At 37.0% G+C, this 16657-nt stretch overlaps 1 protein-coding gene and 2 non-coding genes across 3 annotated transcripts in view; all 3 read left to right on the top strand.

Annotated features, from left to right (window-relative positions):
* The window catches only part of grinaa (glutamate receptor, ionotropic, N-methyl D-aspartate-associated protein 1a (glutamate binding)), a 16989-nt gene extending 332 nt beyond the window's left edge, over positions 1-16657 (top strand). Inside the window, exons 2-7 of the mRNA XM_087786216.1 lie at positions 6242-6549; positions 7567-7682; positions 7764-7964; positions 9266-9394; positions 11227-11370; positions 15719-16657. Of these exons, the coding sequence (XP_087642342.1) occupies positions 6276-6549; positions 7567-7682; positions 7764-7964; positions 9266-9394; positions 11227-11370; positions 15719-15868 (1014 nt within the window). The 5' untranslated portion in view covers positions 6242-6275 and the 3' untranslated portion in view covers positions 15869-16657. The remainder of the gene's footprint in view (positions 1-6241; positions 6550-7566; positions 7683-7763; positions 7965-9265; positions 9395-11226; positions 11371-15718) is intronic.
* Positions 13069-13200, top strand: LOC148083086 (U8 small nucleolar RNA). The gene has a single exon (XR_015710789.1). It is a non-coding gene; the product is annotated as a U8 small nucleolar RNA (small nucleolar RNA).
* LOC148083085 (U8 small nucleolar RNA) lies at positions 14477-14608 on the top strand. The gene has a single exon (XR_015710788.1). It is a non-coding gene; the product is annotated as a U8 small nucleolar RNA (small nucleolar RNA).

The raw sequence follows: 16657 nt of genomic DNA, 5'->3' as shown, positions 1-16657 counted from the left end.
CGCTCGTGAAGATGGGCGTGTCTGCCGCAGATAACGGCTGATGGCGGAGGATCGATGAGAAAATAACGGTCGCGGATCTTCATCCTATATTTATTTATTGCTATAATCCCGGATCAATACCGACGTGAAGCGTCTGTGGAAGGATGTGTTTTCTATGTCTCTTCCGTCAGAACAGGTGCTTTTATTTATTTATTTCCACGCGTTTAAAGCGCATTTTCAGGGGCGACATGTTTTTGTTGTGTTGTACCTCGTTTGACTCCAGAGCTCCTCGGTTGTTGCTCCTCAAGAGATGTTGTGTTAGTGGAGGTCAAAGGTCATATGTTATATAGTCAAACATCAGGACCACATGTGTGGGTCTGTGTTGTGACTCAAGTATTTGTCATGATCTTAACATTTGAATGTTTGTTGGTACTGTTAATATTTGTAGAATAACTGACCTGGAACAAGGTATCAATGGAAGACTTCGAATACTTTCTATGACAATACTTTGACTTTAACACGGTCCTGAAAAAATACTTTTTTTTATGTTCATTTTTAAAGATCAATTCTAGCAGATATGAAGGTAACCTTGAAGTGACACGTGAAAAATATATATAATAGTGTCCAGTATCTAGTACTCACTACATGGTATCTTGTACTCACTACATAGTATATTGTACTCACTACATATTACCTAGTACTCACTACATAGTATCTTGTACTCACTACATAGTATCTAGTACTCACTACATAGTATTTAGTGCTTACTACATAGTATCTAGTGTTTACTAGTATCTTGTACTCATTAAGTCATATCTTGTGCCCACTACATAGTATCTAGTACTCACTAGACCAACTTCACATGAATCCAACTTCACTTGAATCCAACTTCACATGAATCCAACTTCACATGAATCCAACTTCACTTGAATCCAACTTCACTTGAATCCAACTTCACATGAATCCAACTTCACATGAATCCAACTTCACATGAATCCAACTTCACATGAATCCAACTTCACATGAATCCAACTTCACTTGAATCCAACTTCACATAAATCCAACTTCACTTGAATCCAACTTCACATGAATCCAACTTCACATGAATCCAACTTCACATGAATCCAACTTCACATGAATCCAACTTCACTTGAATCCAACTTCACATGAATCCAACTTCACATAAATCCAACTTCACATGAATCCAACTTCACATGAATCCAACTTCACTTGAATCCAACTTCACATGAATCCAATTTCACTTGAATCCAACTTCACATGAATCCAACTTCACTTGAATCCAACTTCACATGAATCCAACTTCACATGAATCCAACTTCACATGAATCCAACTTCACATGAATCCAACTTCACATGAATCCAACTTCACTTGAATCCAACTTCACATAAATCCAACTTCACTTGAATCCAACTTCACATGAATCCAACTTCACATGAATCCAACTTCACATGAATCCAACTTCACTTGAATCCAACTTCACATGAATCCAACTTCACATAAATCCAACTTCACATGAATCCAACTTCACTTGAATCCAACTTCACTTGAATCCAACTTCACATGAATCCAACTTCACATGAATCCAACTTCACTTGAATCCAACTTCACATAAATCCAACTTCACTTGAATCCAACTTCACATGAATCCAACTTCACATGAATCCAACTTCACATGAATCCAACTTCACATGAATCCAACTTCACTTGAATCCAACTTCACATGAATCCAACTTCACATAAATCCAACTTCACATGAATCCAACTTCACATGAATCCAACTTCACTTGAATCCAACTTCACATGAATCCAATTTCACTTGAATCCAACTTCACATGAATCCAACTTCACTTGAATCCAACTTCACATGAATCCAACTTCACATGAATCCAACTTCACATGAATCCAACTTCACATGAATCCAACTTCACATGAATCCAACTTCACTTGAATCCAACTTCACATAAATCCAACTTCACTTGAATCCAACTTCACATGAATCCAACTTCACATGAATCCAACTTCACATGAATCCAACTTCACATGAATCCAACTTCACTTGAATCCAACTTCACATGAATCCAACTTCACATAAATCCAACTTCACATGAATCCAACTTCACTTGAATCCAACTTCACTTGAATCCAACTTCACATGAATCCAACTTCACTTGAATCCAACTTCACATGAATCCAACTTCACTTGAATCCAACTTCACATGAATCCAATTTCACTTGAATCCAACTTCACATGAATCCAACTTCACTTGAATCCAACTTCACATGAATCCAACTTCACTTGAATCCAACTTCACATGAATCCAACTTCACATGAATCCAACTTCACATGAATCCAACTTCACATGAATCCAACTTCACTTGAATCCAACTTCACATGAATCCAACTTCACATGAATCCAACTTCACATGAATCCAACTTCACTTGAATCCAACTTCACATGAATCCAACTTCACATGAATCCAACTTCACATGAATCCAACTTCACATGAATCCAACTTCACTTGAATCCAACTTCACATGAATCCAACTTCACATGAATCCAACTTCACATGAATCCAACTTCACTTGAATCCAACTTCACATAAATCCAACTTCACTTGAATCCAACTTCACATGAATCCAACTTCACATGAATCCAACTTCACATGAATCCAACTTCACTTGAATCCAACTTCACATGAATCCAACTTCACTTGAATCCAACTTCACATAAATCCAACTTCACTTGAATCCAACTTCACATGAATCCAACTTCACATGAATCCAACTTCACATGAATCCAACTTCACATGAATCCAACTTCACATGAATCCAACTTCACTTGAATCCAACTTCACTTGAATCCAACTTCACATGAATCCAACTTCACTTGAATCCAACTTCACATGAATCCAACTTCACATGAATCCAACTTCACTTGAATCCAACTTCACTTGAATCCAACTTCACATGAATCCAACTTCACTTGAATCCAACTTCACATGAATCCAACTTCACATGAATCCAACTTCACATGAATCCAACTTCACATGAATCCAACTTCACATGAATCCAACTTCACATGAATCCAACTTCACTTGAATCACAGTCACAGTCAGATCAGACACATTCAACACAATCCTCCCCTCACTCGTGAAGGAGACCCCGTGATGGCCGCAGAAGACGGTGGTGTGAACATCTCTGTGAATCTATCTTCGGAGGAGGAGGAAGAAGGTACGCGAACAGTGAGGAGGAGGTTCTGGACGTGGCGAGGGAGTCGGATGTTCACAGCAGGTCATGTGTTCGGAGATGATTCCCAGAGTTCCAGAGAAACAACACGAGGAACGAGTGAGCGAAACGAGGATAGAAACGAGAGGTTTATGTAATAAGTCGTCGATGACGTGACGTCCTGACCATCAACTTCCTGCTGCTGAAGATAAATGTGTTTCCACAGGTTTTCACGTCTATTTGAATCCATTTTACTTCTAAAGTATCAAATATTGTCTTTTACGGTTTTCCTTTGTGTACTAAATCCTTTATTACGTAACAAAGACACAGTCGTTTTTTTTAGTTTCCCACCATTCAGTTTTGACCAAATATTTCTACACATACATCCATAAATATACAGAATTTAAAGAATTCATAGTAATACATGATACCTAGTACACTATTATTATTTTCACCATATATACCGTGTTCTAATAAATACTATTATACCAAATTAATTGCAATGTATCTGTCACCAGTAGTACTATATTTATCCTTCAACAATTATCACATGTTCTTTTCCATATATATACGTATACGTATTTATATATATTTGGACTTTCTGAATGTTCTACAAATAGTAAACATTATGAATGATCTGTTAATATTATGAGTAGATGGTAGTTTTAAAGTTTTTCATCTAGTACTACATAGTATTTAGTACTCACAACATAGTATCTAGTGCTCACTTTATAGTATCTAGTACTCACTCCATAGTATCTAGCACTCACTCAATAGTATATTGTACTCACTTCATAGTATCTTGTACTCACTACATAATATCTATTACTCACTACATGGTACCTAGTACTTACTACGTAGTTTCTAGTGCTCACTTTATTGTATCTAGTACTCACTCCATAGTATCTAGCACTCACTCAATAGTATATTGTACTCACTTCATAGTATCTTGTACTCACTACATAATATATATTACTCACTACATGGTACCTAGTACTTACTACGTAGTATCTTGTACTCACTCCATAGTATCTAGTACTCACTACATAGTATCTAGTACTCACTACATGGTACTAGGACTCACTACATAGTATCTAGTACTCACTCCATAGTATCTTGTACTCACTCCATAGTATCTAGTACTCACTCCATAGTATCTAGTACTCACTCCATAGTATCTAGTACATAGTATAGTACATAGTATCTAGTACTCACTACATAGTATCTAGTACTCACTACATAGTATCTAGTACTCACTACATAGTATCTAGTGAATAGTATCTATAAAAAAGACATATTTGACTAGAGTCTCTTCAGAGAGAAGTAAGTAAGTAAGAATCGTATTCAAACAGAATCATGAGCGACTCGTTTGTTAATCATTTCAATATAAGAGTAAAGTCTTGTTAAAATCTTAGCACGACTGAAATGTTTGTTTCCTCCTCGATGCTGTTACTCAGCCCGTGTACTTTGATGGATCCGTCTGCAGTTTTACATCAGCAGTACTGACGCTGACACAGCGTTTCTAACCATCAGGCCGAGGCTGCTGGAGCGTGAGGTTTGTGTCGTCCACTGTGTCATGTGTCGTCGTCGACACAAACACGCTAAAAACACGGTGACGGTGACGTGATATGTTTGTCGTCATGAAGTGTATTCATGGCTTTAAACTCTTGTCTTCGACCTCAATCCTGCAGCGATGTGATCATGTGTTCACTGTGTCATCACTTCTTTCTGCTAACAACGTGTGGCCAAGAGGATTATACTCAGTACACGAGTATGAAGTACCGTGAACACACTTGTGACCTCACAGTCACGCAAAAGACCTTCAACACATGTTTGTGCTTGGATTTAGTGGCAAAAAACACAATATATTTTCACTTTAAAGTACAAGTAGCTTTGAAATCAAGATGATTCAACAGTAAGTATTGATTAGGACTGCACCATATATTGAAAAGATATCCATCCACCATCCATCCATCCATCCATCCATCCATCCATCCATCCATCCATCCATCCATCCATCCATCCATCCATCCATCCATCCATCCATCCATCCATCCATCCATCCATCTCTCTTTATCCATCCATCCACCCATCCATCCATCCATCCACCTTATACATCCATCCATCTCTCTCTATCCATCCTACCCATCCATCCATCCATCCATCTCTCTCTGTAATCCATCCATCCTTCCATCCATCCATCCACCTTATACATCCATCCATCTCTCTCTATCCATCCTACCCATCCATCCATCCATCCATCTCTCTCTATAATCCATCCATCCATCTCCCTTTATCCATCCATCCATCCATCTTTCTCTATCCATCCATCCATCTCTCTTTATCCATCCATCCATCCCCCTTATACATCCATCTATCCATCTCTCTCTATCACCCATCCATTTCTCTCTATCCATCCCACCCATCCACCCATTCATCCATCCATCCATCCATCTCTCTCTATCATCCATCCATCCATCTCTCTTTATCCATCCATCCACCCATCCATCCATCCATCCATTCATCCATCCATCTCTATCTATCCATCCATCCAAGTCCCTATACTTTTTTGAGTATTGTTTTGATTGTTTAAGCGCTTTGTGACCCTGGTCTAGAAAAGCGCTATATAAATAAATATTACTTACTTACTTACTTACTATACATCAATCAATACCTTTTCCTTTATGAAATCACTTTCAAGAACAAATCCTTTGAAGCTTTGATGCTCTTTGTCGGCGCTGAAGTGTATAAAACCCAACACTCAGAGGTACTTGGTCTCAATTCATCGAAGAAACAGGATCAACATCGAGCATCAATACAATTGTATGTATCGCTTCAAAGAAAGACCGCACTCCTTGTCAAACTCTCTAATAATACACATCCAAGTACAAGAAAATAGAATATAGTTGAGTCAACATCACCTACGGTTGTGTACACAATTTGAACACTTGAGAATGTTTGTAGTTCGGACTCGTGAGTTGGTTCGTTAATCCTTCTTTTCTCTTTCTTTCTAGGTTGTTCTAGAGCCCGAGGGTTGTTTGCCAGACCATGTCTCAGGACAAGAGAGGATACCCAACGACGGGTGAAACCAACCCGATGCACAACAACATGTACGGGCCTCCGCCGGCAGGGTTCGGGATGCCGCCCCAGAATTATAACCAAGCCGCGGGCGGCGTCTACCCACAACCCCATGCTGGCTTTGCTCCTGGACCGTACCCTCAAGGTCCCTATGTCCAAGGACCCTACGCTCAAGGACCCTATGCTCAAGGCCCCTACCCTCAGGGGCCTTATGCACCGGGGCCTTATCAGCAAGGACTTAATGGTAAGTGGTGAAATCACTGGTCTAGATACTCTTTCAACCTCTGTAGGTTTACGGACTGTTACCGGAGTAAACCCGTGTCTTGGGAGATTGTACTAACCTAGAGAGGAAAGAACTATTGGTGTGTTTAGGGGAGAATCTGACCATACAGCCAACAATACGATATATAATGATATATAGTGATATATAGTCATAGTGTAGTAACAAGTATATATGTGTAGTATTGTGAAGTACTTGACTCTGGTGTTGTGATAGTGTAGTAACAAGTATATATGTGTAGTATTGTCCAGTACTTGACTCTGGTGTTGTGATAGTGTAGTAACAAGTATATATGTGTAGTATTGTCCAGTACTTGACTCTGGTGATGTGATAGTGTAGTAACAAGTATATATGTGTAGTATTGTCCAGTACTTGACTCTGGTGTTGTGATAGTGTAGTAACAAGGATATATGTGTAGTATTGTCCAGTACTTGACTCTGGTGTTGTGATAGTGTAGTAACAAGTATATATGTGTAGTATTGTCCAGTACTTGACTCTGGTGTTGTAGTATTTACAGACCACATGACTGTTGATGAAGTCGTAACTACTTTCATTTGTTTTTAAACAAAAATAAGTCCAAACATCAGCTTTAAAAGCTGCTGGAGTCACTGTATCCTCTCGTCCTCAGTCATCGCAGGGAACTCGCAGGTTTTATTGTTCTGTTAGCTGCTGACGTAATGACTGCTGGAAGTTTAACTGCAACAACAAGTATGAACAAATCCGTAAATATTTGTAGGTTAACGTAAATAAAAAAATCAAACTATTTATTTTAAACACACTTTATTAAACTATAAACCATTCAAGAACTATGGTAGAAAAAAAAAATTGAAGCCAAAGAATTAAACAATAAATCAAATCGAAGCAACAGCAATAACCTAGTTTAGATTGTGTGACAAAAGTATTTGAAATTGGTTATTTTTTCACCAACATCACTGTCTCACTTCACACACGTGTTTCTCAACTGTGTCATGTCATCTGCAGAACCGATGGGAAGTCCTGGTTACCATGGCGACGGCCCACCTGCCTACTATGATAATGGAGATATCAACAACTCCGTCTTCGACGACAAGTCTGTCCGACATAGTTTTATCAGAAAAGTAGGAATCCCTCTAAACCCACGGTTCATGAACAGACCTCATGTTTTAACATTTAAATAAAACGGTCTTCCTCTTCATCAGGTCTTCATGGTCCTCACGTTGCAGATGCTCATCGTCTTCAGCTTCGTTGCCGTCTGTACGTTTGTGGACGAAGTCAAGTTCTTTGTGCAAACGAACCCTTGGATGTACTACCTTTCCTACGCCATCTTCTTCGTGTCTCTGATCGTCCTGAGCTGCTGTGGAGACTTCCGTCGTCGTCACCCCTGGAACCTGATCGCCTTGGTAGGATCGTCTTTAGAAGCTGAGTCACTGATGTCGAGGTTTTCTTACGACTTTAAGGCGCACATAGAATCGAGGGCGTGCCTCATGTGTACATGTAAACATTCTGTTGTACTTGTACTGACCTAAATTCAATTTTGATAAACGACTCTGTTGTTAAGCAATGAATCTGACGCGTCGTAGTTTTACTACCTGAGGCTTAGTGGTTATTTTACTCCGCAAGGCAAGGTAGTACTATTCAACTCCACGCGGCTCAGTAGTATTCACAGCGGGTCTACATAGTATTCCTCTCCAAGGCTTTGTGGTATTACTCTGCAAGTCCCTGTAGTATTAGTCTGTGAGGCTCAGTAGTATTATTAGGCAAGTCGACGTAGTATTAGTCTGTGAGGCTCAGTAGTATTATTAGGCAAGTTGACGTAGTATTAGCCTGTGAGGCTCAGTATTATTATTTAGCAAGTCTCGGAAGTATTAGTCTTTGAGACTCATTAGTATTATACGACAAGTCTCCATAGTATTACTTTGTAAGACTCAGTAGTATGATTTGGCAAGTCTCCGTAGTAATACTCTAAAAGGCTCAGTAGTATTATTTGGCAAGTCTCCGCAGTGTTACTCTGCAAGACTCAGTAGTATTATTTGGCAAGTCTCCGTAGTATTACTCTGCATACTTAGTAGTATTATTCAAAAGTCTCCGTAGTATTACTCTGCAAACTCAGTAGTATTATTCAACAAGTCTCCGTAGTATTACTCTGCAAACTCAGTAGTATTATTCAACAAGTCTCAGTAGTATTACTCTGCAAACTCAGTAGTATTATTCAACAAGTCTCAGTAGTATTACTCTGCAAACTCAGTAGTATTATTCAACAAGTCTCAGTTGTATTACTCTGCAAGACTCAGTAGTATTACTCTGCAAACTCAGTATTATTTAACAAGTCTCAGTTGTATTACTCTGCAAGACTCAGTTGTATTACTCTGCAAGACTCAATAGTATTACACTGCAAACTCAGTATTATTTAACAAGTCTCAGTTGTATTACTCTGCAAGACTCAATAGTATTACACTGCAAACTCAGTATTATTTAACAAGTCTCAGTTGTATTACTCTGCAAGACTCAGTTGTATTACTCTGCAAGACTCAGTTGTATTACTCTGCATGACTCAGTTGTATTAGTCTGTGAGGCTTAGTTTTTAGCTAAGTAATACTACAAAGCTGCAGCGTTAATGCGTCTTACAGTACGTAAAATACAGAAACTCCACTTGTTCCAACTTCAATCTTGTCAAACCTTGAGTGCTGGTGTTTGTCTGCAGCTCATCGCCACACTGAGCATGTCCTACATGGTGGGCATGATCGCCAGCTTCTACCGCACAGACAGCGTCATCATGGCTGTGGGCATCACTACAGTGGTTTGCTTCTCTGTGGTTCTCTTCTCCATGCAGGTGAGTATCACAGCCACAGGTGCTCCACCAGCTCACCTGAGAATTCCAACTAGGGTTCAAATCTAAAGAGTATCAGTGACAAGTTACAAATACAGTGAAGTACAGAAGGCAATATAAATTGATATATTTGTCATATATAAACCATATGTAATGTATCTCTGACAACCCACTGAGTATACACTACAGTGATCAATTAAAGAATCATAATCAGTACATGTTCTTTGTCAGTAATATACAATAGGTATGAGGAAATATTGATACTTTTAAGTATCACTGTATTTTTGTAGGATACTGTGTTGATATCCAACAGCAAATTATTTTCCTTTTTGTCTTTCCAATCATATTTTATTGTAGTTCTTTTATGGTTTATATTTCAATAAAGTGTGTGTTGAATTAATTATTTTTATTTGAAATTCATTTACAAATATTGAAGGTTTTGTTCATTTTTGTGTAGCAAAAGAGTCATGTGGTAAATTATGGAACACCAGAGTCAAGTACTGGACAATACTACACATATATACTTGTTACTACACTATCACAACACCAGAGTCAAGTACTGGACAATAATACACATATATACTTGTTACTACACTATCACAACACCAGAGTCAAGTACTGGACAATACTACACATATATCCTTGTTACTACACTATTACAACACCAGAGTCAAGTACTGGACAATACTACACATATATACTTGTTACTACACTATCACAACACCAGAGTCAAGTACTGGACAATACTACACATATATACTTGTTACTACACTATCACAACACCAGAGTCAAGTACTCCACAATACTACACATATATATCCTTGTTACTACACTATCACAACACCAGAGTAAAGTACTCCACAATACTACTCATATATATCCTTGTTACTACACTATCACAACACCAGAGTAAAGTACTCCACAATACTACTCATATATATCCTTGTTACTACACTATCACAACACCAGAGTAAAGTACTCCACAATACTACACATATATATCCTTGTTACTACACTATCACAACACCAGAGTCAAGTACTCTACAATACTACACATATATATCCTTGTTACTACACTATCACAACACCAGAGTCAAGTACTCCACAATACTACACATATATACTTGTTACTACACTATCACAACACCAGAGTCAAGTACTCCACAATACTACACATATATATCCTTGTTACTACACTATCACAACACCAGAGTAAAGTACTCCACAATACTACTCATATATATCCTTGTTACTACACTATCACAACACCAGAGTAAAGTACTCCACAATACTACTCATATATATCCTTGTTACTACACTATCACAACACCAGAGTAAAGTACTCCACAATACTACACATATATATCCTTGTTACTACACTATCACAACACCAGAGTCAAGTACTCTACAATACTACACATATATATCCTTGTTACTACACTATCACAACACCAGAGTCAAGTACTCCACAATACTACACATATATATCCTTGTTACTACACTATCACAACACCAGAGTAAAGTACTCGACAATACTACACATATATCCTTGTTACTACACTATCACAACTCCAGAGTCAAGCAAAGTATTTAAAATATTTGTGACGACACACAAATACAAAATAATCTTATTTTACATGTTAAGATGAGATGAACAATATTACACTTAAGTGAAGAGGATGAAGGTACTTGAATATATTTAACTTTTAACACTCAATACATTAAACGTTTATAGCATCAATGCAGTAGTTGTATTATTATGGGATGCTCACGGCTCCTGGTTCACTGACATTTGATTGACGACGATTATGATGTTTCTTGTGTCTTCACCACAGAGCAAGTACGACTTCACGTCCTGCCACGGTGTCCTCCTGGTCTGCATGATCGTGCTGCTGGTCTTCGGCATCCTGTGCATGTTCATCCGCAACAAGATGATGAGCATCGTGTACGGCTCGCTGGGGGCCCTGCTGTTCACCTGCGTAAGAACCTTCTTTCATCACTTCTTACCATGTTCTTGTTGCACTAACGTTCTGTAAAGTTGTCAATTTGTACTTCTACGTCTCATGGTGTTTAAGTCTCCGTCCGTCTGTGAACTGTGCGGCGCAGCTTGTTAGGCTCGGTTGCTATGGCGACGGAAGTAATACTAACTTGTGATCTAGTCAAACACTAGTGATCCAGTGAAGTAATACTAACTTGTGATCTAGTCAAACACTAGTGATCCAGTGAAGTAATACTAACTTGTGATCTAGTCAAACACTAGTGATCCAGTGAAGTAATACTAACTAGTGATCTAGTCAAACACTAGTGATCCAGTGAAGTAATACTAACTTGTGATCTAGTCAAACACTAGTGATCCAGTGAAGTAATACTAACTTGTGATCTAGTCAAACACTAGTGATCCAGTGAAGTAATACTAACTTGTGATCTAGTCAAACACTAGTGATCCAGTGAAGTAATACTAACTTATGATCTAGTCAAACACTAGTGATCTAGTAAAGTAATATTAACTTGTGATCTAGTCAAACACTAGTGATCCAGTGAAGTAATACTAACTTATGATCTAGTCAAACACTAGTGATCCAGTGAAGTAATACTAACTTGTGATCTAGTCAAACACTAGTGATCCAGTCACTCGTCTCTTTCAACCTCCTTTGTTAAAGCAACATATTGTAAGAACTTTTCATCTCGTCTCAGTTGTTTTCTTAGAAGATCGTGAACTTCTAAACAAACCTGTCCGTCTTCACCGTATGCTAACGAGCTAAGTTAGCGTCATTTATAAAGTGTTATGTGTGCGTCTTCACCGTATGCTAACAAGCTAAGTTGTAAGCGTCATTTATAAAGTGTTATGTGTGCGTCTTCACCGTATGCTAACGAGCTAAGTTGTTAGCGTCATTTATAAAGTGTTATGTGTGCGTCTTCACCGTATGCTAACGAGCTAAGTTGTTAGCGTCATTTATAAAGTGTTATGTGTGCGTCTTCACCGTATGCTAACTAGCTAAGTTGTTAGCATCATTTATAAAGTGTTATGTGTGCGTGAACAAGGAGGTGGATTTATTATTGATTTATTACTGATGTCGCTCAGTTTGGCGGGAAACTTATAACTGAGCGTTATAAGAGATATTTTTCTACCATCATATCGACACTGAAGCGTTGAAATAAACGAAAGAGTAATATCATCGTTTTCCTTCTTAACCCCCGGACCTACACTACTGTACTCATGGCTACATTTTTAGGTGAAAGAAAAAAATATCGCATTAATATCGATATCGCAATTCAAGACACTAATATCGAATATCGCACTCGTTTCCAATATCGTGCAGCGCTAGTTGTGGATACATTGTAAGTAAATTAAATACTAAATGTCAAAGTTAAAGTTATTCTAAGTTGATCTTTGTATTATTTTTGTTTTTATATTTGCACTTTGTTCTTGTTTTTGTTCGTCTGCTGTGAACTGCAAACCCAATTTACCGAAGTGGAGAGATCTCCAGAGGGATTAATAAAATCTCTCTAATCTAATTTAATTTAATCTAAATAATAATAGATTTGATTAATATTATATTAAAAGCAGTAAATAATAACCCTTCACATGATTGGTCGAGTTATAAAACAACTTGGTAACCGTAAGTGAGACGTAGAGTCGTAATGAAGCAGTTCTGTCGTCGCGTTCTGTGACGTCATCTTCAGTTTGGTACATCCTTACCTGTTACTTCCTCCGGGGAGTTTCAGAACATGATGAATGGAGGTCAATGAGAGATGATTATTGTCTCTGACTTGTAGGGACGACAACTCCCTACAATGTCCGTTCTGATTTAAACTGTTGGAAATAACACTGTCTTGATGAGGAAAAGTTTACATAGAAGTTTTTAACTGACCTTAAAAGAAATATATCTTCAGTAAAAAAGAATATTAGAAGATAAATAAACAATAGTTGATGTAGAAAATCTAACAGACAGAAAAAAACATTCAATAATTATATTTCTTAAGGTTTTACAATTGTATATATTTTTCTATCACTGTGTACTTCAAGTACTTTATTAGAAAAAGTTACACCAAATGTTTCATTCAATGCTTCAAACATATTGAAAGAAACATTTGGTTTTCAGGTACTTTCATGTTCTCTCTCCTAGAAACTTCATACAACTTTATAAACACTTTTGTCTACTTTGACTACTACTAATACTACTACTGTTTTTACTAATTATATGTCTACTACTACTACTATTTATGCTACTAATTATACTTCTACTACTTCTTCTACTACTATTTATACTACTTTTTCTACTTCTACTACTTATTTTTCTACTTCTATTACTTATTCTAGAACTTATTATTATACTACTAATTCTACTACTTATTTTTCTACTTCTACTACTAATTATACTACTTATTATTCTACTACTAATTCTACTACTATTTTTTCTACTTCTACTACTAATTCTACTACTTATTTTTCTACTTCTACTACTCCTACTTCTACTACCTCTATTTCTTCTACTACTAATTCTACTACTTATTTTTCTACTTCTACTACTCCTACTTCTACTACCTCTATTTCTTCTACTACTAATTCTACTACTTATTTTTCTACTTCTACTACTAATTATTTTACTACTCCTACTTCAACTACCTCTATTTCGTAGTATTCTTCTAATTCTGAAAATATATAGAAGTTAAATATTTTCTATTTCAACTTTTATTTCAAAATGTTTTTATTAATCAATATTCAGTCATTTCCTTTGTCAATACTATTATTATATTTTCTGATTATATCTTTTTTTAAGCCTTTTTTATTTTTGCCTATACTTTTTTCTAAGCAATATTTTCTATTCAAGACGACAGAAAACGTTTATTGACAGTATTTTAAAAACACCACCATAATTCATTAAATAAAAATGAATATAAAATCATGATTGTGAGAAACATTTAAATACACCTAAATATTATTTATATTATTTAAAAAGCCGTTACTAATATTAATAGTTATTTCATTCACATGATAGCTTGACTTATTTAAACAACACAGTAACCGTAAGTGAGACGTAGAGTCGTAATGAAGCATTTCTGTCGTCGCGTTCTGTGACGTCATCTTCAGTTTGGTACATCCTTACCTGTTACTTCCTCCGGGGAGTTTCAGAACATGATGAATGGAGGTCAATGAGAGATGATTATTGTCTCTGACTTGTAGGGACGACAACTCCCTACAATGTCCGTTCTGATTTAAACTGTTGAGAATAACACTGTCTTGATGAGGAAAAGTTGACATAGAATTTCTTAACTGATCTTAAGAGAAATATATCTTCAGTAAAAAAGAATATTGGAAGATAAATAAACAATAGTTGATGTAGAAAATCTAACAGACAGAAAAAAATATTCAATAACTATATTTCTTAAGGTTTTAAAATTTGATTTATTTTTCTATCACTGTGTACTTCAAGTACTTTATTAGAAAAAGTTACACCAAATGTTTCTTTCAATGCTTTAAACATATTGAAAGAAACGTTTTTTTTCAGGTACTTTCATGTACTCTTACCTAGAAACTTCATTCAACTTTAAAAACACCTTTGTCTACATACAACTTCTAATACTACTTCTGTTTTATTACTATTTATACTACTAATTATACTTCTAAACTAGTATTTAAACTACTAATTATACTTCTACTACTACTTCTTCTAATACTATTTATACTACTAATTATACTTCTACTACTGCTTCTTCTACTACTATTTTTACTACTTATTATATGTCTACTACTGCTTCTTCTACTACTATTTATACTACTTTTTCTACTTCTACTACTGATTCTTCTACTACTACTCCTACTTTTACTACCTCTATTTCTTCTACTAATTCTACTACTGATTCTTCTACTACTTATTTTTCTATTTCTAATACTAATTCTTCTACTACTACTCCTACTTCCTCTACCTCTATTTCGTAGTATTCCTCTAGTTCTATTTTCTATTTCAACTTTTATTTCAAAATGTTTTTTATCAATATTCAGTCATTTCTTCTGTCAATACTATTATTATCTTTTCTGATTATATCTTTTTTCAGCCTTTTTTTTTTTTTGCCTATACTTTTTTCTAAGCAATATTTTCTGTTCAAGACGACATTATTAACATCAGTTTAAAGAAGTTTCTGAGCCTGTAGGCAGCGACCAGGGTTTAATGCTGAAGAGACTCCAGTGATTTCTCGCTGAAACCTTCTTAAACACTGTGACGTCTGTCAATGTGCTCCAGAGTTTTCCCTCCAGTCACCTTTTACCTTACCTTACCTTACCTTACCTTACCTCACCTTACCTTACCTCCACCTTTCTCTCTGCAGTTCTTGGCCGTGGACACTCAGCTCATCCTGGGCAACAAGAAGCTGGCTCTGAGTCCCGAGGAGTACATTTTTGCCTCCATGAACCTCTTCACTGACATTGTCAACATCTTCCTCTTCATCCTGTCTCTGGTGGGACACGCCCGCGAGTGAGGGTCCGGGGGTCTCCGCTCCCCTGACCCCGCCCCCACGTTAGCTCCGACCCACATGTTCCCGGCGCCGCACGCGCCGACCTTCTGAACACGACAGATTGTTTTCACTTCCACCTCCATGGGTTCCACTAGCTCGGTGTTGTAGTCGCACTGGACTCGCAGGTTGAGGGTTGAGATCCTGCCGTGCAAGTGTTTGAAGTGTGCATGTTTAACCGGAGCATGAGTGACGTCCATGTAAGACCACCTCCATGTGATCAGACAAGCTTTTGCCTGCGGATCCTTCATGATTTTGTTTTTACAACCTGTTTCCTCCGTCTCTCTGCATGGGATCAAAGGAAGGACGGAACGTGTTCTGGCTTCGAGGTCGAAGGTGAAACTAGTTACATGTTAATTCCACTTTTATAACATAATAACGTCACCGGCTTTTTATTGTGTCTATTGAAGGCTGCAGGAGTTGAAAGTGTACATTTGAATCAGTGGATCATGTGTTTGGATTTTTCTGACTAAGAGTTTATACTTGACATGATTTATCAACTTCTGTCTCTACCTTGTTTACCTGGAGTTACATCTTGATTTTCACATATTTATTTTTTAGATGTATTTAACTGACGCTGTAGAGGTTATATTTGAACTCACTCACACTATATCGATCCAAATGTAAAGACGTCGTACTTCTGTTTTCATCGTACTTTTTGCATCGTGTCACCATCGATCTGTCATTGTTTGCTTAAATTAACAACAACAAAAAAAAACATAAAACATGTGGAATGTCCTGATCCTTTCAAAGCTT

Source organism: Callionymus lyra, chromosome 3 (assembly GCF_982586985.1).
Source record: "Callionymus lyra chromosome 3, fCalLyr1.hap1.1, whole genome shotgun sequence".
In the NCBI taxonomy this organism is placed as follows: Eukaryota; Metazoa; Chordata; class Actinopteri; order Syngnathiformes; family Callionymidae; genus Callionymus; species Callionymus lyra.
The sequence above is the reverse complement of the archived record's forward strand: the minus strand, read 5'-3'. Positions and strand labels throughout refer to the sequence as shown.